Source organism: Manis javanica, chromosome 10 (assembly GCF_040802235.1).
Source record: "Manis javanica isolate MJ-LG chromosome 10, MJ_LKY, whole genome shotgun sequence".
NCBI classification, from domain to species: Eukaryota; Metazoa; Chordata; class Mammalia; order Pholidota; family Manidae; genus Manis; species Manis javanica.
Genome location: NC_133165.1, coordinates 59,448,025 through 59,475,796, shown reverse-complemented (window position 1 = coordinate 59,475,796; position 27,772 = coordinate 59,448,025). Strand labels below are relative to the sequence as shown.

The 27,772-nt window shown below is 35.8% G+C and overlaps 1 protein-coding gene across 3 annotated transcripts in view; it reads left to right on the top strand.

Moving 5' to 3' along the window:
- Positions 1-27,287, top strand: part of LOC108392737 (uncharacterized protein C12orf50 homolog) — a 40,435-nt gene extending 13,148 nt beyond the window's left edge. The window contains exons 4-14 of one of the 3 annotated variants that reach the window (XM_073215559.1): positions 9,822-9,980; positions 10,951-11,028; positions 11,111-11,224; positions 12,100-12,210; positions 13,391-13,498; positions 20,148-20,264; positions 21,671-21,775; positions 22,029-22,232; positions 23,846-23,938; positions 26,415-26,543; positions 27,010-27,285. In XM_073215559.1, coding sequence (XP_073071660.1) covers positions 9,822-9,980; positions 10,951-11,028; positions 11,111-11,224; positions 12,100-12,210; positions 13,391-13,498; positions 20,148-20,264; positions 21,671-21,775; positions 22,029-22,232; positions 23,846-23,938; positions 26,415-26,543; positions 27,010-27,035 — 1,244 coding nt within the window. In that variant the 3' untranslated portion in view covers positions 27,036-27,285. Of the gene's footprint in view, positions 1-9,821; positions 9,981-10,950; positions 11,029-11,110; positions 11,225-12,099; positions 12,211-13,390; positions 13,499-20,147; positions 20,265-21,670; positions 21,776-22,028; positions 22,233-23,845; positions 23,939-26,414; positions 26,544-27,009 lie in introns of all 3 variants that reach the window. The other 2 variants (XM_073215560.1, XM_037024265.2) reach the window with 2 other exon arrangements.
- Positions 27,288-27,772: the final 485 nt, after the last annotated feature.

The following is a 27,772-nucleotide window of genomic DNA, read 5'->3' as shown; positions in this document are numbered from 1 at the left end:
CTCCGAGGGAATTTTATTCCACACTGCCCTATATTTTTCTTTTGGAGCTACTAAGGTCCTTTACATTTCACAGAAGATTCTCTTTTTCGCTTTAATTTCCAGTAAACAATGGATTACTTCTAGCATTTCTGAGTTAAGTGTATTCCCAAACAAAGTTTTCTCTTTCTTTCTCTTTCTTTTCTCCATTTATTTCTGGCCATACATCAGTGGAACTTGTTTCCTTAATCATCTGAAGCCCAGAAGCCCCAGTACTCCATCTGGTGTTCACACAATCCAGAGGTCCTCAATTCTGCCTCCCAATTAGATTCACCTAAGGAGCTTAAAAACACAACAATAACTAACAATAACAAAGATAAAAAATTAAAAAACCCAAAACAACTCCCGATCACCACCAAGGCCACCAATTAAATTGATGAATGCTGGAGCTCAGACATCAGTGTACTTTTTCTCCTCCAACTTTTCATTTCAAAAAAATTTTAACCTACAAAAAAGTTGCAATAATAGTTCAATGACCACCTATCCACATGCTCATCAACAGATTTGCCAATAAACATTTTGTCATTTACTTTCTCTTTTTCCTTTATTGCATACATACATGTTCATATAATGTACAAGTACATATACATGCATATACCTTCTTTTCTTGAACTATTTGTCAGTTACAAACATCCTGACACTTCATCCCTAACTACTTCAGCAGCTCCATAACTACACTACACATGACCCTCATTTACAGGAAATTTAACAATGATACAATACTAATATCTAAGATCCAGTCTATCCTCAAATTTCCCTAGTTGTCAACAATGATCATTATAGCAGTACTTCTCCAAATTTGATATTCATGGGGATCACCTGGAGATCTAGTGAAATTGCAGTCTGATTTAGCATGTCAAGGCTGGGGCCTGAGATACTGAATTTCTATCAAGCTGTCAAGTTTCCAGGATCATGTGTTGCACAGTGTAGTCTTATAGTTGTTTGTTGTGTTTTGTCTGCCAATCCAGGATTCAATTAGGTATCATTTGTTACAGTTAGTTGTCATCTCTCTTTAATATCTATATTTCCTTGTATTTTTTTTCCTTCCATGTCATTGACATTTTAAAGTTTTCAGGACAGTTACTTTGCAGAATCTCCCTTCAGTGGGAATTTTTTGGTTGTTTACTCCCAGTTAAATTAGTTTGTCAATAAAACTACAAAGATGAAATAAGTATATTTAAAAATCTATGCATGTGTTTCTCATGTGCTAGACAAACCATGACATGTGCGTGCTCTTAACAAATTAATGAGAATTGACTAAAAAGAATTGAAGAACCCCTGCTCTAGAAATTATATAAAAATAAGTACTTTCTTACACTTTCAAGCAATGGGAAGTATAGGGAAGCAATGGGAAAAACAACTAACTTAGTTAAAAATAATTGAATTGTTAATGCAAAAGATTCTTATAAATTATATTTTTTACCTCTGCTTTATGTTCTAGCTATGGAAGGGATTTATAGCAAGAAACATTGCATTAGATGATAGCATACAAGGCATCTATTTGAAAATAATTTGTTTAGAAATTTGACAAAGCAGACAGAGCAGTTTTTCATTTTTTAAATGTCTGGGCATGACACAGTAGTCTATCATATGTACTAAACAAGACTGTCTTGGTTATAAGCAGTGGTGCCCTGTTAAATGTTTAAAACTGGCTCTCCTACCCATGTCCACTCTACCAAAAACAAACAGAAAAAAGGCTGCATTTGTAAGTTTCCATGGAGGAAATATGTTGCCATAGATGATTTCACTACAAATGTAACATCAATTGGTTTACAAAATGCCTGAAAATTTAGCAATCTGTTCCCATATATTGGTCTGATCCCACCCCAGCATACCCCTGATCTTAAGAGAAAGCCAATCTGATTTAAGGGAAAACTAGAAGTTATTGGCTCATGTAACTGAAGAGATTAGGGACAGAGCTGATGTCAGACTAGGCTGGATCCAGGGTTTCCTTTGCCATTGCATGGCTCCAGGCTAGACAACATTCCTCATGTACTGAGGTTGCCCCAGGAGCCTCTGATGTAGATCCCAGAGGCAGGATAAGTAAAGACGGAGAACTAACTCTGTGTCAGACTGGGTTTAAAAACATCAGCTTGCCACATACTTGTCACTGTAACCTTGGGCAACTTAATGTCTGTGGCCCAGATTCTTTATCTGCATAATAGGCAGTGAAAATATCTGTCATGGGATTGTTTTAGGTATTTAAGAATTGATAGCCAACATTAATAGTTTAGAAGAGTACCTGGCAGAGAGTAAACACTTGTATTTTCATCATTATCATCATCATTCTAAGTAAACTTTAGAAGAAATAAATATTTTTCCATTTAAAGCCTTAACTTTGAACTTCATCTGGTGAGGCAGGGAAACATGTTCAACCCTAACAACTGTTTAGGTCATGGGAATGGCTAGTCTTGGGTCTAAGATGTCATCCTCACTCAAATAACTTGAAGATGGGAAAAAGGTGATTCTCTAAAGGAAAGTTTATGTCCTTTACCTAAAATAAGAGAAGGAATAACATTGTGGCAAGCAAAAACAAACAATCATGTTTACTTCATAATATAAAAACTACCTTTTTCAAAGAAAACAAATCCTACCATTTGCAACAACATGGATGGAGCTAGAGGATATTATGCTCAGTGAAATAAGCCAGGTGGAGAAAGACAAGTACCAAATGATTTCACTCATATGTGGAGTATAAGAACAAAGAAAAAACTGAAGGAACAAAACAGCAGCAGACTCACAGAACACAAGAATGAACTAACAGTTACCAAAGGGAAAGACTCTGGGGAGGATGGGTGGGAAGGGAGGAGAAGGGGGCAAAAAAGGGGGGGGCATTACAATTAGCACACATAATGTAGTGGGGGCATGGGGAGGGCTGTGCAACACAGAGAAGACAAGTAGTGATTCTATAGCATCTTACTACACTGATGGTCAGTGACTGTAATGGGGTATGTGAGGGGGCGGACTTGATGATGAGAGGAGTCTAGTAAACATAATGTTGCTCATGTAATTGTAGATTAATGATACCAAAATAAAAAGAAATACCTTTTTCAAAAAGTTAGATGTGATATATCTGAACACACTGCAGTTGATGATAGCGGCATGAAGCTACACTTTGGGTAGAAAAATCAAGGTGACAAAAGTTATCCATTTCTGTAAAATTCATGGGAAGTACATTATCGTTGTTCCTTAAAATGCAAACCCTTCAGTCTATGGGCTGTCAAGGGAAAGTTACTGCAGATCAACAAAGGCATAATGATAAGTACCAAAGTTCTCAGCACACCATTGTTTGAACCATTATAGAGAGGTAAACTTAACCACTATTTGAATGAAGGTTTTTTTGGCATTACTTTATTACCAAGTAATTCACCTGAATTTCTTATTCCATATTTCTAACTGTGTAGTTTCTGGTCATTTAATGTGCTATCTTTCCCATACTATCAATTTTTCCTTCTGATATGCACTGAATCGTAAAGTATAATAAGAAGTGGTCTTTATTTTTAATGAACTATTCCATAAAATATTTTTCACTAACTGAACTCATCATAAATTTAAATAGTTGTAAAGGATGTATTTGACCTTTTTCCATTACTGACATTTAACAATAAAAATTTCATTCCAGTGACATTTGAATTGCCATAGTGGTTTGATACTCATCATCTATGTAAATAAATATAAGAAAAATAATCTCAATAAAAATTCAAACAGGTCCTAAAATTTGTATGGAAGTTCAGAACCAAGAATAGTCAAGACTGCTTCAAAAACAATAAAATGATAGGACTTGTTCAATAAGATATGAAAACCTAAAAAGTGATAGGCTTTAGGACAGTGTAGTATTGGCCAATGGCTAAACAAATTGACAGGTGGAACACAATGAAAAGCTGAAAAATATTCTTGCAGAGATGAATACTTGATTTGTAACAGGTAGCATGGTTGAGCAATGAGTAAAGGATGGCCTTTTCAGTTAAGGAGGGAAAAATGGACTACTCTTATACTGTATCTAAAAATCAATTCTAGGTATATTAAACCTAATTTGTAAAGGTTTCAGCAGGTAATAAGGACACAGAAAAATTATTAAAGAAAGAATGAGTAAATTTGGATATATTAAAATAAATATTTCCATTCACCATACACCATTAAAAGGATAAAAAGATAAGCCACAGAATAAAAAGATATTTTCTTATGTGGTGATATGATCCTAATAAAAGATTTGCACTCAATATTTGAAGAAAAATAAATAAAATAAAAAAACAGAGAACCTACCAATTAAAAGCAATGAAATTAAATTGGTAATCAAAAACTACCTAAGAACAAAATTCCAGAACCAGATGGCTTCACAGCTGAATTTTACCCAACCTTTCTTAAAGTATTCCAAAAAGTAGAAGAGGAGGGAATACTTCCAAACTCATTCTATGAGGCCAACATCACTCTAATACCAAAACCAGCCAAAGATACCACAAAAAAAAGAAAATTACAGACCAATATCCCTGAAGAACATGGATGTAAAAATCCTCAACAAAACATTAGCAAACCAGATTCAAAAATACATCAAAAAGATAATCCATCATGACCAAGCAGGATTTATTCCAGGGATGCAAGGAAGGTGCAATATTAAAAAATCAATCAATATCATACATCACATAAAAAAAGAAGGTCAAAAATGACATATCATGTCAATAGATTCTAAAAAATCATTTAAAATATTCAATATCGATTCATGATAACTCTTAACAAAATAGATATGGGGGTACATACCTCAACATGATAAAGGCCATATACAACAAACCCACAGCCAGCATATTTAATGGCTAAAAGCTTTAACCTTTTCCTCTAAGATTGGGAACAAAACGAGGATGCCCACTCTCATCATTTTTATTCAACATACCTGGAGGTCCTAGCCACAGCAATCAGATGACACAAAGAGATAAAAGGCATTCAGTTTGGTAACGAAGAAGTTAAACTGTCACTATTTGCAGACAACGTGATATTGTACATAGAAAACTCTAAGGAATCCACCAAAAACCTACTAGAATTAATAACTGAATTCAGCGAAGTTGCAGGATACAAAATCAATATGCATAAATCTGTTGCATTCCTATGTACTAATGATGAACTAGCAGAAAGAAAAGGTAGGAAAATAACTCCATTTATAATTGCATCAAAAAGAATAAAATACCTAGGAATAAACCTAACCAAGTAGATGAAAGACCTATACCCTGAAAAGAAGACATTGATGAAAGAAATTAAAGAAGACAACAATAAATGGAAATACAGGCCATGCTTATGGATAGGAAGAATTAATATTGTGAAATGGCCATTCTGCCTAAAGCAATGTACAGATTCAATGCAATACCCTATCAAAAAACCAACAGCATTCTTCAATGAACTAGAACAAACAGTTCTAAAATTCATATGGAACCATGGAAGACCCTGAAGAACCAAAGCAATCCTGAGAAGGAAGAATAAAACTGGGGGAATTATGCTCCCCAACTTCAAGCTCTACTACAAAGCCACAGTAATCAAGACAATTTGGTACTGGCACAAGAACAGACCCATAGATCAATGGAACAGAATAAAGAGCCCAGATATAAACCCACCCATATGGTCCATTAATATATGATAAAAGAGCCATAGATACACAATGGGGATATGACAGCCTCTTTAACAAATGGCATTGGCAAAACTGGACAGCTACATGTTAAGAGAATGAAACTGGATTATTGTCTAACTCCATACACAAAAGTAAACTCAAAATGGATCAAAGACCTGAATTAAGTCATGAAACCATAAAACTCATAGAAGAAAACATAGGCAAAAGTCTCTTGAATATAAACACAGGCAGCTTTTTCCTGAACACATTCCTCGGGCAAGGGAAACAAAAGCAAAAATGAACAAATGGGACTACATCAAACTAAAATGCTTCTGTACAGCAAAGGACACCATCAGCAGAACAAAAAGGCTTCTACAATATGGGAGAATATATTCATAAATGATTTATCCCATAAGGGGTTAACATCTAAAATATATAAAGAACTCAAATGCCGCAACACCCAAGAAACAAATAACCCTATTAAAAACTGGGCAGAGAATATGAACAGACACTTCTCCAAAGAAGAAATTCAGATGACCAACAGGCATATGAAAAGATGTTCTACATTGCTAATTATCAGGGAAATGCAAGTTAAAACCATAATGAGATACTGCCTGACACCAGTTAAGATGGCCAACATCCAACAGACAAGAAACAACAAATTCTGATTAGGATGTGGAGAAAGGGGAACCCTCCTATGCTGTTGGTATGAATGTTAATTGGTTCAACTGTTGTGGAAATCAATATGGAGGTTCCTCAAAGAACTAAAAATAGAAATACCATTTAACCCAGTAATTCCAGTTCACGGAATTTACCCAAAGAAAACAAGTTCCCTGATCTGAAAAGACATATGCACCCCTATGTTTATTGCTACACTATTTGCAATAGCCAAGATATGGAAGCAACCTAAGTGTCCACCAGTAGATGAATGGATAAAGAAGAGGTGGTACATATACACAATGGAATACTATTCAGCCATAAGAAAGAAACAAATCCTACCATTTGCAACAACATGGATGGACCTGGAGGATATTATGCTCAGTGAAACAAGCCATGTAGAGAAAGACAAATACCAAATAACTGCAAAGCAAAACAAAAGGAACAAAATTGCAGTAAACTCACAGACACTGAGAAAGGCTTAGTTGTTACCAAAGGGAAAGGGTTGGGGAGGGCAAGTGGGAAGGGAGAAGGGGATTAACGGGCACAATAATTCACAGAGAACCCGATGTAACAGGTTTCTTTGTGTTGGCACTACCAACATTTGGGACCGGATATTTCTTTGTCGTACATATTGCAGGATGTTTAGAAGGATCTTGGCCTCCACCTACAAGATGCCATTTGCATCTTCCCAGACAAAACTACATTTAGCCATTGCCAAATATGTCCTACTGTGGCAGTGGCAAAATCATCTCTGAGAACCACGGTGATAGAAGTAATATAAAGACAATTCCATTTAAAAATGGGCAAGAATCTGAATTGACATTTCTCAAATATATATAAGTGGCCAGTAAACTCATAAAATGATGCTCATCATCATTAATATTAGATAAATATAAGTTAAAACCACAATGAGACACCATTTCATATGCCCTGGGATGATTTAATCAAAAGGATAACAAGTGTTGATAAGGGCGTGGAGAAATTGGAATCTTCATACATTGCAGGTAGGATGGTACAGCTTCTTTGGAAAACAGCCTGGCAGTTCCTCAAAAGGCTACATAGAGTCACCATATGTCCAAGCTATTCCACTCCTGGGTGTATACCTCAGAGAAGCAAAACATACATCTACACAAAAGCTTGAACACAAATGTTTATCTATATTATAGCAGCCCATATAGTGGAAACAACCCAAGTATCATCCTGTGATGAATGGATAAATTGTGGTATATTTGACTATAAAATGGGACGAAGTATTATTATAGATGACAGCATGGATATAGCTTGAAAATACTATGGTAAGTGGAAGAAATCATGTAGAAAAGACCACATACTGTATGATTCCACTTACATGAAATATCCAGAATAGGCAAATCCATAGAAACTAAGTATATTAGTGCTTGTGTAGGGCTGGGGACATTGGGAAAACATGAAGACTAACTGCTGAAGGGTTTGGGTTTCTTTATGGGATGATCAAATGTCCTAAAATTGATCATGATGATGGTTGAACAACTCTATGAATATACTAAAACTATTCAACTGAACACTTAAATGAGTGACTTGTACTCAAATTATATCTCAATAAAGCTTTTAAAAAATGTGACTAACATTTATTGTTTAGAATATTTAGTGCAGCTTTTCTTTGCAACTGATGATAATTATTGGAAAACACTAAGAATAGCTAAGAAGGTTTGTTTAAAACCATGTCTTCCCTTTAGAGTTTCTTATTAGTGCTCTCATATCATTGATGTATGAGACTTTTCTTCAAGAGTAATATATTATTTGACAATAGTTCAGAAATAGAAGAAGGAAATTTTTCAACAAAAATTCTAAACTATGACAGTGTATTTGAATTCAGAACATTCCAACATGAATACCACTATTTCTAATACCATGTGAATTCATTTTCTATCACTGCTGTAATAAATTATCACTAACCAAGTAGATTCAACACTTCAAGTTTATTGTCTTGTAGTTCTATAGCTTAGAAATTCGGTGCAGATTTGTCTGGATTAAAATTAAGGGCTATATTCCATCTGGAGACTCTGGGAGGGAGTCTGTTTCCTTGCCTTCTCTGGTTTCTAGAGAACGTCTGTATTCTTGGTTCACGCCCCCTTCCTCTACCTTTAGAGTCAGCAATGAGTAGTAAACTCCTTCTGACACTGCATCACTCTGACCTAGCTTCAATTGTTACATCTCTTTTCCTGGCTTTCTTCCTCCATTTTTCTTTTCCACTTTTAAGGACCCTTTTGATTGGGCCTACCTGAATAATCCAGGGTAACCTGCCAATTTAAGATAGCTGCATCCTTAAATACATCTGCATCCTTAATTTCTCTTTCCCACAGAACCTAGTATATAAACAGGTTCCAGGGATTAGGACATAGATGTGTTTGGGGCCATTGTTCTGCCTACCACATCATGATTTTCTACTGGTAGAAATGTCATATAAATCAAGATACTGGAGAAAGCCCTACTGGTTCATGGAAGTTTGATTAAGCAGTAAAGGAAGATTTCTTTTTTGGTCAATGTACTATAGTAAATTTTGACATGTGTGAAGGGTAGGACTCTTTTTTTGTATATTGGAGGAAAGGTTTTTGTGAACTCAGGTCTGTTCTCAAGCAAACCAATTTTAAAGGAAAAATGTGTGGAAATTGAGAATCTGGAATAGGGTTGATTTACTTCAAATTACTGAGATGGCATATCCACCAAAGGCTTCCTATAACCCAGGACCCTGCTAAAATGATCATTGATTTGGGGCAGTGGTTTCTAAACTTGGCTGATTTCATAATTACTTAAAACATTTAAAAAAATACTATCAGATTTTCAGGCTTTAATGTAGACCTGCTGAATCAGTAGTTCAGAAGCAGAGACCTGAAAGATGTTTTGAATAATTTCTTTAGTTGGTTCTGATAATTAGCCAGATTTGTTAACTACTGGTTTAGAAAACAACGGGAGCTGAGTTAGCAATAATAGAAGACACAAGTGTTCTCTAGCTTTTTCTGTTATTTGCAGGTTGGTTTTGAAGGTTGTAGAACATTTAAATATAATCTATGACTTTGGCCAATCTGCAGTGTGGCTAATAGAAGAATTTGAAAATATCATTCTTCTTACTTTCAAGAAATCATGCCCCAAGCCACAGAAAATGAGAACCATTGGATTATTTTTCCTTTTTTGGACATACATATTCTACCATTATAAGCTATGCCTATGTAAATTTGTCTTTTTTAATTTGTTGTAATGCAATTGGTTGTCTTCATCCCACAAATCTAATGTAAGAATACAGTAATAATACTTTGCATTTATATAAAAAATTTGGTATTATTATATAACTAAATTATGGTTATAATTACCACCTAAAGCCTATGAACTAGCAAATTGTTGACATTTTTGTAAGTTTGTTTAATAACCTTTGCAGAAATAAGGAGACACATCTTTTTTTTAACAAATTATGTAGCTAATCAGGAGAACAATGGTTGATCATTGAACATGTGCATAATATGTATCTTGAAAAGCCTGAAATGTTGCATTTTCTTCGTAGGTATTAGACTACAGGAAGAAACTCAGCAAGGAATTCCACCCCCAACCCAGAGTCAGGAATCCCTGAAACCTCAGAGGAATATATCACTACCCATTCATGATCCTTTAGTTATAAAAATTAACTTTGAGGAAGAAGAGGAGGAAGATGATGAACAAAATGGTTAGTAAGCCTTTTCTCAGATTTACAATGCACATTAAAAGACCTCATAATATTTCATACATTTGTTTAACTGTTAGAGGTTCATGATATATAAGGCAGATTTGGGTGTGAAAATGGCTTTAATTTTATTTTATTAAGCATATTAAAATCGTTATGTTCTAATTTGTTCTATGTCTACGCATGCTTATGCTCTTTTGGACTGGAAGGTTTTTGTATAATAGCTGGGAGACAGATCTCATGTTTAAATATGTACAGTTTTTCATAGGGATACTAATAACCTCTTTTATTTATATATAACTGAACATTGATAAAATTGATTTGTATATCTTTTATTTATATGTAACTGAATATTGACATATCCTTCTGTCTGATATATGCTTACATCTGTCTCATCTATTTTATAGTTTATAAAGGCTACCGTCTGTATTAACCCAAGGAAACCTTGCCAAATTAAAAACAGCATTAGAACCCAGGTTTTCTGCAGGCTAGTGCATCCTATTCTTCCCATATCATCACAAAACTGTGGTGCCAGTAGATGCATACAAACAAGAGAAACATGCAGAAAAGTAGACTCTTCCTTCCTGCCCTTGAACACATCCTATGGGCTCCAGACCACCACAGCCTCTGTGCTCAGTAATACACAGAACTACTCATTCCTTTATGTTACTGCTGTAGCTCCGCATCCCCCAAACTCACATCCTCCTCCGAAGAACATGATCTCAGCGAGGCTATCCCTCCTGCTTCTCATCTCAGATGCCTAATGTGTGATTAGGCATTTCATTTCTCTCAACTGATTCTAATACATGAAAAACAGCAATTAGAAACATTTGCCGTATGCAAATTACTGATTTCAAAGATTTAAAAACAGTAATCCATCTATGAAAACAATATTTGGGATTTTTCATTATGGTTTATAAATTTTCAGATTATTTGGCTTTGGAACAATTTAATTTAAAAATATATCCTATAGATGTATCTAGTTTATGGACAAGGACCCCTGAAGAAATTGAAGAAGAAAGAGCAATAAAGGAGATATGTTTTAAATCTGGTAAGAAATCAAACATTTGTGGATTTTTCTAATATTCGATGTGACAGATATACTAACTATCCCTTTTCTTATGGGAGATTAGGTGAATACTACAGATTTTATACTTCTCCAGATATTTCATCATCAAAAAGCCTAACTTCTACAGCAGAAAAAGAATTAGAAAAGCCTTTGGAAAATGGCAGTGAATTGCAAGAAGGTAAGGATGACAAGGCAGCACTTCAAGGTGATTTGTAAAGGATACTCAGTCCAATAGGCTGTGAATTATTTAGTAAGATGTACACTAGAGTTAAATGACAAGACATCAGAATTGAGACTGAGAATGAAGTGCTTTTCTCAGATGACCGCAACTTTAACATGAAAAGCTGCTCTTAATATAATTATGCTTTCCCAGAGATGCCACAGAATGAGGAGCCTTCATAAACATATGGTGACACTACATCCCATGCAGCAATTCTGTAAATAATTTGCCTTTATGCTTACATATTTATTTTGAAGCAATTCTCCCTGTGTAATAGAAGTAGAGTTTTCTGGTTTAGAATCCAATCCAGAATAACATGTGGTATTAGAATTTCATTTCTCTTTTATTCTCCTTTTAACAGTTTATTTTATAAGAAAATTATCTAGAGATACATAAGAAAAATGGTGAAACTTATTTAATTACCACAGTTCAGTTAGCATTTTTTAGTCAGTATTAGACGCAAATAGCTTTTACTCATTTTCTTTTCATGGTATATAAATAAAAACAAAAGAAGTATCACAATTCATTATGTGAAAAACAAATCAAATAGACTAAATGTATTATGTACAAACTATAGTGTTAGAAGGCTTGAATTTTTAAATTGCCATTTGCTAAATTATCCACACATGCAAATAAATTTGCTTGCTGCTTTCCTGATAATTAAAACATTTGCCTAAAATTTATGTATTTATAAATCTACTTTTCATCATATCACCATGCAAACAACATGTGCATTAACCTTTAGGATTTTACTATCATCATGAATCTATCAAAACTTATGTAAGCATGTAGTAGTTCCCAGGATGATATTTTCTTTTTTAAAAAACTTCTAGGGGACGGTCTTACAGTTCCAAAAAAATTTAGCCTATGTGAAAAACAAGGGGAGATGAAAGCATCATTGGATGGAAAACCAAGGACTAACCTTGCTGCTTTTGAAAATGGAGGTGAGTTAATTTATTACTGGCTGATTCTGAATATATCATCATATTGAAAAATGAGTTTGAATTTTCTCTCTCATAACTAACTTAGTTTCTTCAAAATCTTTTTGACATTTTTATTGCTGGGTTTGAGTAAGCTCCTTGGGGCCAAGAACTATATATAATCAATTGCTGTAAATGAATCCCTGCAGTAGACTATCTGGTACATGATTTACATGCCATTCATATTTGTAGAATAAATAATTTTATGTTTAAACAACTGAATGGATAAATGGGGAACACGTATTTAAAATTTAGAGATGACTAGAAGTTAATATGCTGGAAAAATGAGTCAAATTTAACAAGGTAAACTCACACAAGGATGAACATAAAGTCTTGCATTTATTTAGTTTCAAGATATTCATGGCAGGTTTTCTTAAAATTGGGAAAGAGCTGACATGATAGAGATGGTGAAGAAAAAAGTATTTTTTGTCGGCCACAGAGTTTCAAATGAGTCAGTAACATCTTCAGCTACCAAATAGCTAAAGTAAACTCACATTGAATTATTATTAGTACTATAGGAAGATAATGAAATGTGGTAGGTCATTTAAAGTACTCAACAGAGTCTCTGACAAATAGAAAAATGTGAGCTATTATTATAGCAGTTCCACTGATTTCTGCATAATGTAGTCCATATTTGGTGTCACTTTTAAAGAAGCCTACTTGAAACATATTTTATGTTAGGAAGGGTAACTTGTATGGTGAAGGATCTGAAAATTTAGTATATAAGTAATATTTAAATCAACTATGGATTTTTATTCTGAAAAGTAGAAGACCTTTAAGGAGCATTAAAAACTGCTTTCATATTTCTGAAGATATTATATGAAAGATTAATTATATTTACTGTATCTCTACAGGGTGGAAGAGGTGGAAATAAAGATTGTTATACATTAAAGGAAAATGTGCTGACTATGAATTTTCTTGCAAATTATCTGTATGCAAGTGTACATATTGAATATTCATATTCAAATTTGCACATGTATTAATCTAAACATATATGATATGAATAGAGATTGGGATGGTATCACTGAGAAGTGGGCAAAAGTGGGCAAAAGGGATATTGTAGGGGGTGGATAATCCTGTGTTGAAAGATGGCTTTGTACAACTTACTGCCATCACTGCCACTGACAGTAAGGTGTTGTCCTAGGAGGTGACTGCTACGTCCGACGGAGGATCATAGTTCTTGGATTAGACAAAAGTAAAGCTTTAACTGAAAAAAAAGAAATCACCATGTCAAAACATTCAGATACTGAAGGTAATTAATCATTCTATAATTTTAATCCATTTGTAATTTGAATAGACAAGTTATTCATAAAGTTAGACTGCTTTAGAAACCAATACAAGAGGCAAGGTAATAAATAAAAATATATTACTACTAAATGCACTAAATAAGAAGAGTTAAGAGCCTTAAGGTTCCCTGACTCTGTCCCTAATTGTTTGACAATGGGACTTTTTTTTTTTAGCTAATGTCCTTATCTGAAATACTGGACTGTTGGACTTCATACGAGTCTTGCTAGCTCTGCAGGTCTTAGTTCTCTCAAATGGTAATACCAAGTCCTAACTTTAGTTTCTTTTCCAACTTCAAATACTCAGTATGATTGAATTTTCTTAGAAAGTTTTTTTTTCAATACTGTGAAGAGTATTAATCTCATGACATCCCCATTTATAATTATTACTAGTTTTGGTTTATTACTAATCAAGAGATATGATAATAAAATACATCTTCTATAGTTCTCTCTTCTCATCTTCTATAGTTCTGCTCTTACTATGCTTACAAAATCCCAGCTGGTACCTCTCTACTGAGCAGCTTACTCACAGACTAAAAGTATTCCAGTCCTGTAATTGGATGGTAGGATGGCTTCACATACTCTCCATTCAAATATTAACCAATTTCACCTACTGTTTCTCCACTGTTAAATAAATGTCCTCAAAAATAGATTAAGGCACTTGTGTCCAAATTATTCTTATGGAAAATTACTTGTAAATCTATCTTCCTCTTTCTCATTCAGAGATGGGAAAGTCTGCCCAAACCATCAAAAGGAAAAATAAAAACAAAAACTCTCACTACACCAATAATGATAGCCACAATCCACGTGTGGCTGTGTAAATTTAAGCTAATCAAAATGAAGTAAAATTGAAAAGTTCAGCTCTTCAGTTTGCACTAGCCAAATTCCAAGTGTCAGCATCCACATGTGACTGGTGGCAATCATTTCAGAGAGCACGGGTTTAGAATGTTTCCATCGTTGTAGAAAGCTCTGTTGGATGGCCCAGCTGTAAGCATAGAATATGTGAAAGTTGTTACATTTTAAATATTTCTGGAACTTTAATTAAAATCAGACCATTTGATGTTAAATTGATCATCTTTTTGTGTGTGTGTGTGTGTGTGTGTGTGTTTATATTTATTTGTCACTTATAGCTGAGACGGTTCTTAATGGAGACTTTCTTACAGGAGTTAATCGGGACTATGCAATTGAAGTTTTGCACTTAAGCCTTTTGTGTGTAAATTGTTTTCCCTGAATTTGTAAATATTTTTCATAGAATCCGTTCCTCAAGCTACGGGTTCTTTCTTCTTTTATCTTGAATTGGATCAAATTCTTCCTTTTCAGAAATGTTTTTTATGTTTATTTATTTATTTATTTATTTATTTATTTTTTGAGAGGGCATCTCTCATATTTATTGATCAAATGGTTGTTAACAACAATAAAATTCAGTATAGGGGGGGGTCAATGCTCAATGTACAATCATTAATCCATCTCAAGCCTAATTCTCTTCAGTCTCCAATCTTCTGAAGCATAACGAACAAGTTCTTACATGGTGAACGAATTCTTACATAGTGAATAAGTTCTTACATGGTGAACAGTACAAGGGCATTCATCACAGAAACTTTCGGTTTTGATCACTCATTATGACCTATAAACAATCAGGTCAAATATGAATATTCATTTGATTTTTGTACTTCATTTATATGTTGATCCCACATTTCTCCCTCTATTATTATTATTATTTTTATTTTTAATAAAATGCTGAAGTGGTAGGTAGATGCAAGATAAAGGTAGAAAACATAGTTTAGTGCTGTAAGAGGGCAAATATAGATGATCAGGTGTGTACCTATGGACTAAGTATTAATCCAGGCTAGACAAGGGCAGCAAGACATCCACGGATGCAGAAGATTTCTCTCAAAGCAGGGGGGGTGAGGTTCTGAGCCTCACCTCTGTTGATCCCCAAATTCTCACCTGATGGCCCCCCTGCGACTGTGCCTGTCTTAGGTTGTTCCTCCCTTGAGGAATCTTACTCGTCTCTGGCTAACCAGTCATCTTCCGGGGCCATACAGGGAAATGTAAAGTTGGTAAGTGAGAGAGAAGCCATATTGTTTGAAAAGGTTAGCTTTTTACTTCTTTGCAGATTTATGCCCTGTGGCTTCTATGTCCAGCACTTGTCTCGAGGTATCTTTACCACCTGGAGGAATTATGATACTCGGTAAATTCGATATGAGGCACGAATTCTATTTAAGGGTTGTAATTAGAAAGGAAGAAGAAAAGCTATAGATGTAGCATATGGAAGGAAACATGGGAGGATTGATTATTTCTTTGACATATCTTCTTGTAGAGTACCTTAAGTATGTATAGGTTTTAAACTACTAACTAATTTGCACACACATATTAACATAATAGGAATACGGTGACATAAACAAAGCAAATCTATAATTACTAGCCATCTCCAGTGAAGCCAAGAAAACCATTTAGGAACCCTAGGCATTTGTGAAAATTTATCTATGATATGATGGATATTGTCCAACTGTACTTGAACAATCAGACAAATTAAAGCAGCCCATTTCTGGGATCTGTTCACATCCCATATGTTCTTTTAACCATAGATAGTCTATAGTCATGAGATTTTGGAGTGCTACAACTTGCACCCCTCCCAACTCCTGGTTGAGTTCCAACAGTACAGATCCGGTCAAATTCGTTGTCTCACTGTATGCACATGCCAGCCTAGACATCTCCCTCCTCATTCCTATGGCAAGTCCAGTAGACGGTGGGCTGGATGCAGCCACAACCGCAGCATCATCCGGATCCCTGTGGAGGCTTTTTGATGATCATCCCCCGGCACAAGTCCTCCAGAGAGTGCTGATGCCGGAAGCTCCTCCTCATATCATATCTTACTTCATTTTCTGGGTATCCAAGTTAGGCCTTGATCTTCTGCATAGAAACAAACAGACCCTTTGCCCACACTTTGACATGCCCTCTATACCACTGTGCAGAACTCATTGGAGGTCAGCACACAGTAAATGCTTTTTTTTTTTTTATTAATAAGAGAAAGGAATATTATCAGAAAAGAGTACCTCCATAGCTGATCATCTGACACCCTTTAAGTGATCAACATTAAGGATATTTAAAGCATGCATTAATCTTTGATTTACCAATAGTTTTAGCCTATCAAGGAGTAATCCCCCTTTTCTTTCTTTCTTTCTTTCTTTTTTTTTTTTTTTAATTTTTAATCTACACTTACATGAAGAATACTATGTTTACTATGCTCTCCCCTATATCAGGTCCCCCCTAACAACCACCTTACGGTTACTGTCCATCAGCTAAGCAAAATGTTGTAGAGTCACTACTTGTCCTCTCTGTGTTGTGCAGCCCACCCTCCCCTTTCTCCCTTCCCCCCATGCATGCTAATCTTAATACCCCCCTTCTTATTCCCCCCCCTTATCCCTCCCTGCCCACCCATCCTCCCCAGTTCCTTTCCCTTTGGTACCTGTTAGTCCATTTTTGGGTTCTGTAATTCCGCTGCTGTTTTGTTCCTTCAGTTTTTCCTTTGTTCCTATACTCCTCAGATGAGTGAAATCATTTGGTATTTCTCTTTCTCCACTTGGCTTATTTCGCTGAGCATAATACTCTCCAGCTCCATCCATGTTGCTGCAAATGGTTGGATTTTTCCACTTCTTATGGCTGAGTAGTATTCCATTGTGTATATGTACCACATCTTCTTTATCCATTCATCTACCAATGGACATTTAGGTTGCTTCCAATTCTTGGCTATTGTAAATAGTGCTGCGATAAACATAGGGGTGCATCTGTCTTTCTCAAACTTGATTGCTGCGTTCTTAGGGTAAATTCCTAGGAGTGGAATTCCTGGGTCAAATGGTAGGTCTGTTTTGAGCATTGTGATGAACCTCCATACTGCTTTCCACAATGGTTGAACTAATTTACATTCCCACCAGCAGTGAAGGAGGGTTCCCCTTTCTCCACAGCCTCGCCAACGTTTGTTGTTGTTTGTCTTTTGGATGGCAGCTATCCTTACTGTTGTGAGGTGATACCTCATTGTAGTTTTAATTTGCATTTCTCTGATAATTAGCGATGTGAAGCATCTTTTCATGTGTCTGTTGGCCATCTGTATTTCTTTTTTCGAGAACTGTTTGTTCAGTTCCTCTGCCCATTTTTTAATTGGGTTATTTGTTTTTTGTTTGTTGAGGCGTGTGAGCTCTTTATATATTCTGGACGTCAAGCCTTTATCGGATCTGTCATTTTCAAATATATTCTCCCATACTGTAGGGTTCCTTTTTGTTCTATTGATGGTGTCTTTCACTGTACAGAAGCTTTTCAGCTTAATGTAGTCCCACTTGCTCATTTTTGCTGTTGTTTTCCTTGCCCAGGGAGATATGTTCAAGAAGAGGTCACTCATGTTCATATCTAAGAGGTTTTTGCCTATGTTTTTTTCCAAGAGTTTAATGGTTTCATGACTTACATTCAGGTCTTTGATCCATTTTGAGTTTACCTTTGTATATGGGGATAGACAATGGTCCAGTTTCATTCTCCTACATGTAGCTGTCCAGTTTTGCCAGCACCATCTGTTGAAGAGATTGTCATTTTGCCATTGTATGTCCATGGCTCCTTTATCAAATATTAATTGACCATATATGTTTGGGTTAATTTCTGGAGTCTCTAATCTGTTCCACTGGTCTGTGGCTCTGTTCTTGTGCCAGTACCAATTTGTCTTGATTACTATGGCTTTGTAGTAGAGCTTGAAGTTGGGGAGTGAGATCCCCCCTACTTTATTCTTCTTTTTCAGGATTGCTTTGGCTATTCGGGGTCTTTGGTGTTTCCATATGAATTTTTGAATTATTTGTTCCAATTCACTGAAGAATGTTGCTGGTAATTTGATAGGGATTGCATCAAATCTGTATATTGCTTTGGGCAGGATGGCCATTTTGACGATATTAGTTCTTCCTAGCCATGAGCATGGGATGAGTTTCCATTTATTAGTGTCCCCTTTAATTTCTCTTAAGAGTGACTTGTAGAAGTCTTTCACTTCTTTGGTTAGGTTTATTCCTAGGTATTTTATTCTTTTTGATGCAATGGTGAATGGAATTGCTTTCCTGATTTCACTTTCTATTGATTTATTGTTAGTGTATAGGAAAGCTACAGATTTCTGTGTGTTAATTTTGTATCCTGCAACTTTGCTGTATTCCGATATCAGTTCTTGTAGTTTTGGAGTGGAGTCTTTAGGGGTTTTTATGTCCAGTCTCATATCATCTGCAAATAGTGACAGTTTAACTTCTTCTTTGCCAATCTGGATTCCTTGTATTTCTTTGTTTTGTCTGATTGCTGTGGCTAGGACCTCCAGTACTATGTTAAATAACAGTGAGGAAAGTGGGCATCCCTGTCTTGTTCCTGATCTCAGAGGAAATGCTTTCAGCTTCTCGCTGTTCAATATAATGCTGGCTGTGGGTTTATCATATATGGCCTTTATTATGTTGAGGTACTTGCCCTCTATTCCCATTTTGCTGAGAGTTTTTATCATGAATGGATGTTGAATTTTGTCAAATGCTTTTTCAGCATCTGTGGAGATGATCATGTGGTTTTTGTCTTTCTTTTTGTTGATGTGGTGGATGATGTTGATGGATTTTCGAATGTTGTACCATCCTTGCATCCCTGGGATGAACCCCACTTGGTCATGGTGTATGATGCTTTTGATACACTGTTGAATTGTGTTTGCTAATATTTTATTGAGTATTTTTGCATCTACATTCATCAGGGATATTGGTCTGTAATTTTCTTTTTTGGTGGGGTCTTTGCCTGGTTTTGGTATTAGGGTGATGTTGGCTTCATAGAATGAGTTTGGGAGTATTCCCTCTTCTTCTATTTTGTGGAACACTTTAAGGAGAATGGGTATTATGTCTTCTCTGTGTGTCTGATAAAATTCCGAGGTAAATCCGTCCGGCCCCGGGGTTTTGTTCTTGGGTAGTTTTTTGATTACCGTTTCAATTTCTTTGCTCGTAATTGGTTTGTTTAACTTTTGTGTTTCTTCCTTGGTCAGTCTTGGGAGGTTGTATTTTTCTAGGAAGTTGTCCATTTCTTCTAGGTTTTCCAGCTTGTTGGCATATAGGTTTTCATAGTAGTCTTTAATAATTCTTTGTATTTCTGTGGAGTCTGTCATGATTTTTCCATTCTCATTTCTGATTATGTTGATTTGTGTTGATCCTCTTTTTCTCTTAATAAGTTGGGCTAGAGGCTTATCTATTTTGTTTATTTTCTCGAAGAACCAGCTCTTGGTTTCGTTGATTTTTGCTATTGTTTTATTCTTCTCAATTTTGTTTATTTCTTCTCTGATCTTTATTAAAATTGATCATCTTTTAACACTTTGGAGGGATTAAAAATATTGCCAGAAATATATAATTTACATATTGAAGATAATGGCTGTTATTTTCAAATTTTTAATGTTTTGTTAATGACAAGCTTTAGGGACTTAATGTGGTAATTAGGGAATTTCAAGGATACATGGTAAAAATTAATATACATACATATTATTTAAAGAGGTGCACCCATCATATGTTTGAAAGTGAAATTCCAACTGAAACACTTCTACTAATATTGACATTTTATTTTCTTAATTTGCTTTGAAAGATAACAAGGACAATCCTGATCCAGAGTGTTCCCTAACTACCCAGCTAGTACCTACAACGCATGGATTAAATGCTACTGAGAATGTCAGGGTGAAATGCAGAGTGGATCCCTCTTCAAGTGAGACATTAGCTCTATAACTTTTTGGCCTTAGATATACATATATATATATATATATATATTTGTCTTACCATGGATTTATTTTGCTTATTTTAAATAGAATTTTAAAATGAAAGAAAAAAGGAAGGTTTGGAAATTATTCAGGATCAAGAATTAAAAACCAATATTCTTCTACTAACTCTGACAATGAATTATGACGTAGGTCCTAGTAAATTACATACTTTCCACTAGTTTAATTTAGGTGTTAACATTAATAATATGCCAGCTTTTCAGAAGATTCATTAGTATAGCATTTTAAATGTAACCCATAGTGGGTTATATTGGCAGGTTTTTATTATGTTTTGGATTATTTTTCTGGATTTGGCTTCTTGCCATTCAGTACTCTGAGCTACTTCTCTTGACATAATTAAGAATAATGAATCTTCCTTCATTTCCTTTCCTCTTTCCTTCTTTCCCCTCTTTCATTTTATTGAACCCCTGTAATATTCTTGGATCCCAGTGAGGAACTGAAGGGAAGGCCCACGATGGTTCATTTCAAGAAGTCCAGCTTACTTGTCAAAAACATAGTTTCCAAATCCTAGGAGCAGGAGCTTGAGAGTAAAGGTGGAGTGTGATATTTGGAGAAGAGGCAGTGAACCCTAGCATCACTGAAGGCTCAATCCATATGCTGAAGTAGAGAACTAGGGCAAAGACAGATTGATGAGTCCACTGCAGTGAGCTAATGTCATCACATTGAGAACTTGATGTTCATTTCCTTGGCGAAGTAGTTACTTGGGAATGTTCATGATCTCCACACAAAGAAATAACAAAGAATGCCCCTCTCTACCATTGTTTAAGATTCTCTGTAAAACTATACCTTAAAAATTCATGGAAAATTGAGCATGTACATATATTTTTTGATGTAAATAATGCAAGTAAAATATGAATGATATAGATCTTAACACATACAGAATCTGACTCTTCAGTTTTGTTTCACCAAACTATCCATACACCCAAATTCTTAAGATCTCAAAACAATTAGGTAAAATTCACTAGAGGTATTTTGCCTTAAGTCAATTTCTTAAGTAGTGTTCAAAATAACAAGTCTAAAACTACTCAAAAACAACATTGGGAATGTAATTGTATGTTCTTTTAAAAGAATCCATTCTTTCCTTTGGAGAAAAGCATTTTTTCCTCTAAGGAATACTACTTATTGAAAGTTTTCTCAGCAATCAATTTCCAAGATAGTTTTTTTTTTTGTACTTAAAATAAATCACCCTTGGTTCTACCAAAAAATAGTGTTAGGGTGATGCATTATTTTTTTCTCCTGCTTGACATGTGAATGCACATGTCTGTTTTATCACCTCCAGTAATTTTCAGATGAAAGCATCTCTTAAAAAACTGTAAAAATTTGTGTCTTCTTTAAGTGTATGATGTCCAGCCAGTGAGGAAGCCTGATTTTAAAGGTGTGAAAAAAAGGAAATGGATTTATGATGAACCAAAGAACTCTCCTGGCCCAGGAATGCAGAGAGGTAAAGTTTCTTTTATATTTGATATTTTGATAATTTGAAAAGAGATTAAATATGAAATAGTATTTTCTACCTGAAAAACTAATCATGACTGTGCGATGTCATTTTAGATGTCAACCCAACTTCAATAAACTTAGTCCTTTTAGCTTATATTGTCTCCCATTGTGCTGTTAAGCACTTAAAAATGCAATGTGTTAATTATGGGTAAGAAATCAGCTTGTTTTTTCTTTCACTCCCTTCCCCCTTTCTTTTACAGTGGTACAGGCACCAAATCCCCAAAATAAAATGAGGGACCATCGCAATTATAAAAACAGAAATGCTGAAAATGCATCCTATATCCATGCTCAGAGAGATGCTGTCAAACCTGTCTCGATGAATGCACCTCCTTACAGCAGGCCCATGAACAGTTCCTACAATAAAGGCAATGTTAACAAGGAACCTAAACCCAACTGCTGTTCTGGTGAGGCTCATTACTCACATAATTTACTCATGTCTATAGTCTGCATCCCCATGGAATTTCTGGATGGTCCAACTGATCTTCACTGTTACCCACCGTCTCTTCTTTTTCAAGGCCATCACCACCATAACATCTTAGAAAACTAGTGAAGGGATTTCTTCCATGTGTAGGAGTACACATGATTTAAAGGATATGGAAGAAAATATGTTGGGTGACATCATTTGTTGTGAACCTCCCTAGAGTTTTGTCTCAGAGCACAGCACTCTGTTCCCCCTGGATAGCTTTACTTCACTCTTGAGGATTGTTTTCAAATGGTTGACCTTGTCTTGTTCTACTTACTACACTGCTCAATGATCACTTCATGCTAGTGCTTCAGCTTTTCTTGAGAACCTCATGGTTACTTTTGGAAAGGGTTAGTTTGGGGGTTAATGGCAATTATTTTTGACGATGTCTCATCTCTTCCACCATACACAGATTGCTTCTAAATCATTCCATCACGTAATAGGCAAAATCACAATATGTGTCAGGCGGTACAGGCCTCAAGGGAGGAGAGAACCAAATCTCTTTTTCCTCCTGTCTCACATGAATTTTGCTCTTTTAAAGTTGGGCTGCAAAGCCCACTCAGCTCCCTGTGATTTCATGTTTGTATTTTCCTGTGTTCACAGTCTAGTCAGTGGAGTTCTGAATGTTGTGTACTTTCTGAAATATAAGTAAAAACTCTGCTTCTTTTAGGTCTTTTATTTTATAATTTAAATAGAAGTTAGTTTTATTTAAATTGTTTTTCTTCTCCTTGTTTGAGAATAGAATGATGTATGGATTTGCATATAAAAATAAGGATACCAATAGGTAAAGCAGGCTTGTCATTTTATTTACTAATTTTTAAAAATTAATTTTATTGTTATTTTACTGTGAGCAGAGACCTGTGAAGAATACAATGGCCAGCAGAACTGTCTGGTGCCATTATCTAGATTTGTGTGACGGTGGCTGCAATTACACTTGCTATTGCTTTTGCACCATTCGTGCAAATGTCAACATGGAAAAATCAAAATAAATCTGTAGTATTATTGTGGACCATGCTTTGAGAATCACAGCTGCGTGGTAATACTTGAAAACACAAATATATCACTGTTAGTTAACTGTTCAAATACAGAGCCATCAGAGGAAAGTAGATATTTGGTTTCCTGGGGCAGAGAGTTCACTGTGGCAGAGCGATTACTGCCATCATGGAGTCACTTTGTGGAAGGAAAGGGACTTTGCCTGTACCTTCCAGGTTGTCCTTCCTTCCGTTCTCCTTTTCTTCCTTCTCTGCTTCCTTCCTCCCAGTTTTTAAAAAAGCTTTTTAAAAATTGTAAAATCATGGCAAAGAAAAGCAATGTAATCTTTCCATTACATTGAGATATCATATTCTCGTCTAGCTTAGGCTCATGGGAGAGAGCCTAATTTGAGGAATAAGACAGTTAATTAAGAGATGTGTAACCATGTTCATTGAGAACTTAAATGGTCTTAATAAACTCATGTCCCTGATGCCTTAGCTTTGAAAGAGTAACTTTGAAATACTCCTGCACTATGGTTTTAAAGTTATAAAATATTCAATCCCAGTCTCCTTTTTTTCTCAGATAAATATACATCAACATCATATAATGGTTCAGCATGGCAGAAAAGAATTCCTTTTTCAAAAACATATTCAAAAACTGAAAAGATGTATACAGGTAAATATTTACTAGTGATTTTAATGCATCATATAATTCTGAAAATGAATGACAAGTTCTTAAGCTCAAGCAACTTATTTTAGAAAATTTAGAAAATTTTCATATAAACAAGTAGTTGTTTAGTTAGATATTTTCTCTACTAGCCATTTTACTTTGTATTTTTGTGTTTATCTTTGTTCATTTTTATGTGTTATCAGAAGTCTTTTGATGTATTTCTCTCCTAGGCTATAAGTATAGCAGTTGCAGCAATTTTATAATACGTTAAGATGCATTCTTTGTTGAACTGCAAAGCAAAGATATAAAACCACATGCTGACCCAAAACATTACAGCCTTACTGTGTCCACCATAGACAAATATGGGCTGGTACAGACTGAAAGGGCATCAGAGATGAAGTTTCCAGGCCAGGATGTTCAGAGCAACTGTGGTCTCCCCCTTGTTGTGCTCTGTTCTCCAGGAAGGCGTGGGGACCCTGGGAAGAACCTCAGGGTAGAGGCTTGTAGCAGATCTGATCTCAGGTGGTTCTCTGACTTGAAAGCTTCTTCTACCTTATCCTGGAGCTGGTTCAATGGCTTTGGAAAGCCACACAGGATAAAATGGTTTCAGTTACTTCTCAGAGAAATGAACCTTTCAGAAAAAGCCCTTGATAGGGAGTCCCTACCTAAATCGATAGCCTAGAACTTTCAGAATCATCTGAAATACATAAACTCTTGTAAGAGCTTCCCAAAATGAGCCAGAACACATCCAGACTAGAGACTATCCTCTTCCCAAGACAAACTGCTGAAATATTCTAAAGCATTATTTCTCTAAGCTCTTTTGACTTTAACTGTGATGCAATATATAAACTTGTACACATATTTATGTACTGGAGTTAATTGTTTTTCATTTTTCACATCTGTTCCCAAATCCTATTGTTCTGCAAGAGAACTCTGCTTGTAGCGCTATTTGACCGAGTATATTTTCTCTTAATTTTGTGTGGGTTTTCACATGTGGTTGCACTTAATTTAGGGAAGAAGGAGGTGAAAAGTTGACAAAAATCCTGGATGAAACTACAAATTGCCAAGCCACATCTTTTTCTTCCATGATTTCCTTGTGGGTGGGATGGTTTTGGAGAATTAAAGGATGTACACCTCACCCCCTCAGGTCCCAGTGACAGCTCTTGTCCCATCCCAGATAGTTAAATATGAATTACAGAAGGATCTGGGGGAGGGTGTTGTCACTTAAGAGCATGAAACATGTACCGTCCACATATGGCACAAGAAAGGGAATGTAACGAGGGATGTCAGCTGACAAAGCTGCTCTTTTCTTTCAACCTGGAAATTACAGAGGAGGGAACAGAAAGGCAGCAAGAGAACAGATACACTGTGGGGCCGCTTATTCAGTACTCATCTCCTTCTCGTCTCTTACCACCTCCAGCTCTGCCAGGTGGCTGGTAGGAAGGTCAATAATAGAATTCCCCTTGAAGTTTATAAGAATCTGAGCATAAAGAGGAACTGTACTGCACTTCCCAGATGCAGCCTAGGGAGAAAAGTTTTAGAGAGAGTTTCTCAATACCAGATGGTGGTGGGTTGGAGCGGAAAGCAGGCTGTGTTGAACATGAGAAGCTTCTTAAGATTTCCAAGTTCCAAGCTTGCTTGCATCATATATTCTTGTGAATTTCAAATGCGAGTGAGTTCCTGGGAGAGAGGGTCTATGCAAAGTCTCCTGACTGGGACAAAAGGAATGGCATCAGAATGATGCCTCTGCAGTTGGAACCTATTACAGGGGAGAACTCAGCTGGCATCTCAATAGATTGCTCTGCCAAGGAGTTGATTGGAAATCAAGCTATCATCTATTGGTCAAATCCTTGTTACTTGAAGTATTGTCTGAGGGCCACCAGCAACGACATCCCCTGGAAGCCTGCTAGAAATATAGAATCTCCATCTAAGATCTGCTGCATCAAAATCTGCATTTTAACCAGATTCCCACATGATTAGAATGCAAATTATAGTTTGAGAGACCCTAGACTACGTTGTCTGGGCCATGATTCACTAGCACATGACCCAGACCTTGTTGAAACCCAAGATTGTCTAGATGATACCCTCTTTTAAGCTGTCCCACAGCAGCAACCATTCTCCTCCATCCCAACCCTAGCAATGAGGGTGAGCAGCAAGGAGGTGAGGAAGGGAGAAAAACCCTGAGAGAAAAATTTAAATCTCAGTGTGACTGAAATATAAACGTGAAATAACTAAGAAATCACTGACTTGGACTAAGCTTATGTACAAAGGACTAGATAAGTTTTCTACATCAGGCAGAATGGGGGGACTAAGAGTCAAGACACATTAAATAGACTTATAACAAAATAAAGTTAGTTTTCTTGTTTACCTGTGCTTTTGACTGGGAAATTTGGAATCCTTGAACTCTTATCCTTTCCAACTGGGGTCCTCACCAGACTAGAGAAACATTAGCTTGAGTTTCCTCCCTTGCACTTCCTGCTAGGTCAGAGAGATGTCAACACTTTCCAGTGGACAGTTGGATGGCTGGAGAAAGGAGGCAGAAAGCACAAGCTACCACTGGTCTGTTCCTCTAAGGAAAATCTGGGAGCCAAGGCCACAGGAGTAGAAATGGGTAAGAGGAGCCCCTGGGGAAGATGCACTAGGAGAGGAAAATGTGTCTGTGGGAATCTAGGAAAGGAGTTGAAGGTATGTAGAGGTGTCATTGTCATTGGCAGCCTTTCCTTGACATCACGTGTCCTTTCTGATAGGGACACAGCTGGCATGACTGGAGGCATCTGTCTCCATTGGATGGAACATCCATTCCATTTATTCTGGGTGCCCCATGGTGCAATATTATACACAGTATTTTTTGCTTTCCTTTCCATCCCTCCATCCAAATTCAAAACACAGCAAGCTTCAGAAAGATGTGAAATTAGCTGAATGGTATTTTGAAAATTTATGAATAAAAACAATAAGCTTAGTTTTTGTTTTGCCTTTAGATTTATGGTAAGTAATGGCCAAAGTCATACAAAATGTTGGTACACTGAAGAATGCTGAAAAAGAAAATAATTGAAATATTTCATGTGTTTTATTACTAGAACCGAGAAGAAATGGGAGCAAATAAACCTGGAGGTTGAGAGAAGGGAAAAATGAGAAAAGAGAAAAGTGTCAGAAACCATCTGATTTACCATCAAAATGAAAATTCAAATAAAATGTTCAAGTACTCCATACTATATAGTGGATAGGCAAAGATAATAAAATGCAAATTCTGAAATAAGACGCACGAAGTACATTGTGCTTTTTCAAAATGCAAATTACAAACAGCTGCCTGTGTATTTATATAGGTCTGGAATTTATTCAATGCCTTGCCAGAAACATTTAATAAAATTTAAAATTTTGACAATTAAAATCATTCTTTAATTGTAAACCGATATTGCACAGATTGAGTAGTAAAATTGTGTCTTTGATCTCTGTTTTGCAGTATTCTTTTTGGAAGAGACTTCACATTTTCTTTATAGTAGATTTTTAAGCCAGGCCCTCAGCAACAATAACAGATAAAATGTAAACAAATTCAATGAAGTCCCACAGTTAGAGATTAAGATGAGTATGTTAGAGGAATTCCAATAGAAATACACTTTGATGTATTGTAGAAAGAGACTAAGATTGGTTTATTATGCAGGGAAGTTGCCAAACAATGTCTTTTAATGGGCAACTACAAAATCTGTCTGCTGAGATATGCCCTGTTCAAAACTGAAAAACAAACATTTTTCTACCAAGAAAGCAAGAATTATACAATCATATTGGAGTAAAGGAGTAAAGGACTTATTATAGAGAAAAAGTGAATTAATAACAGTGCCCCCA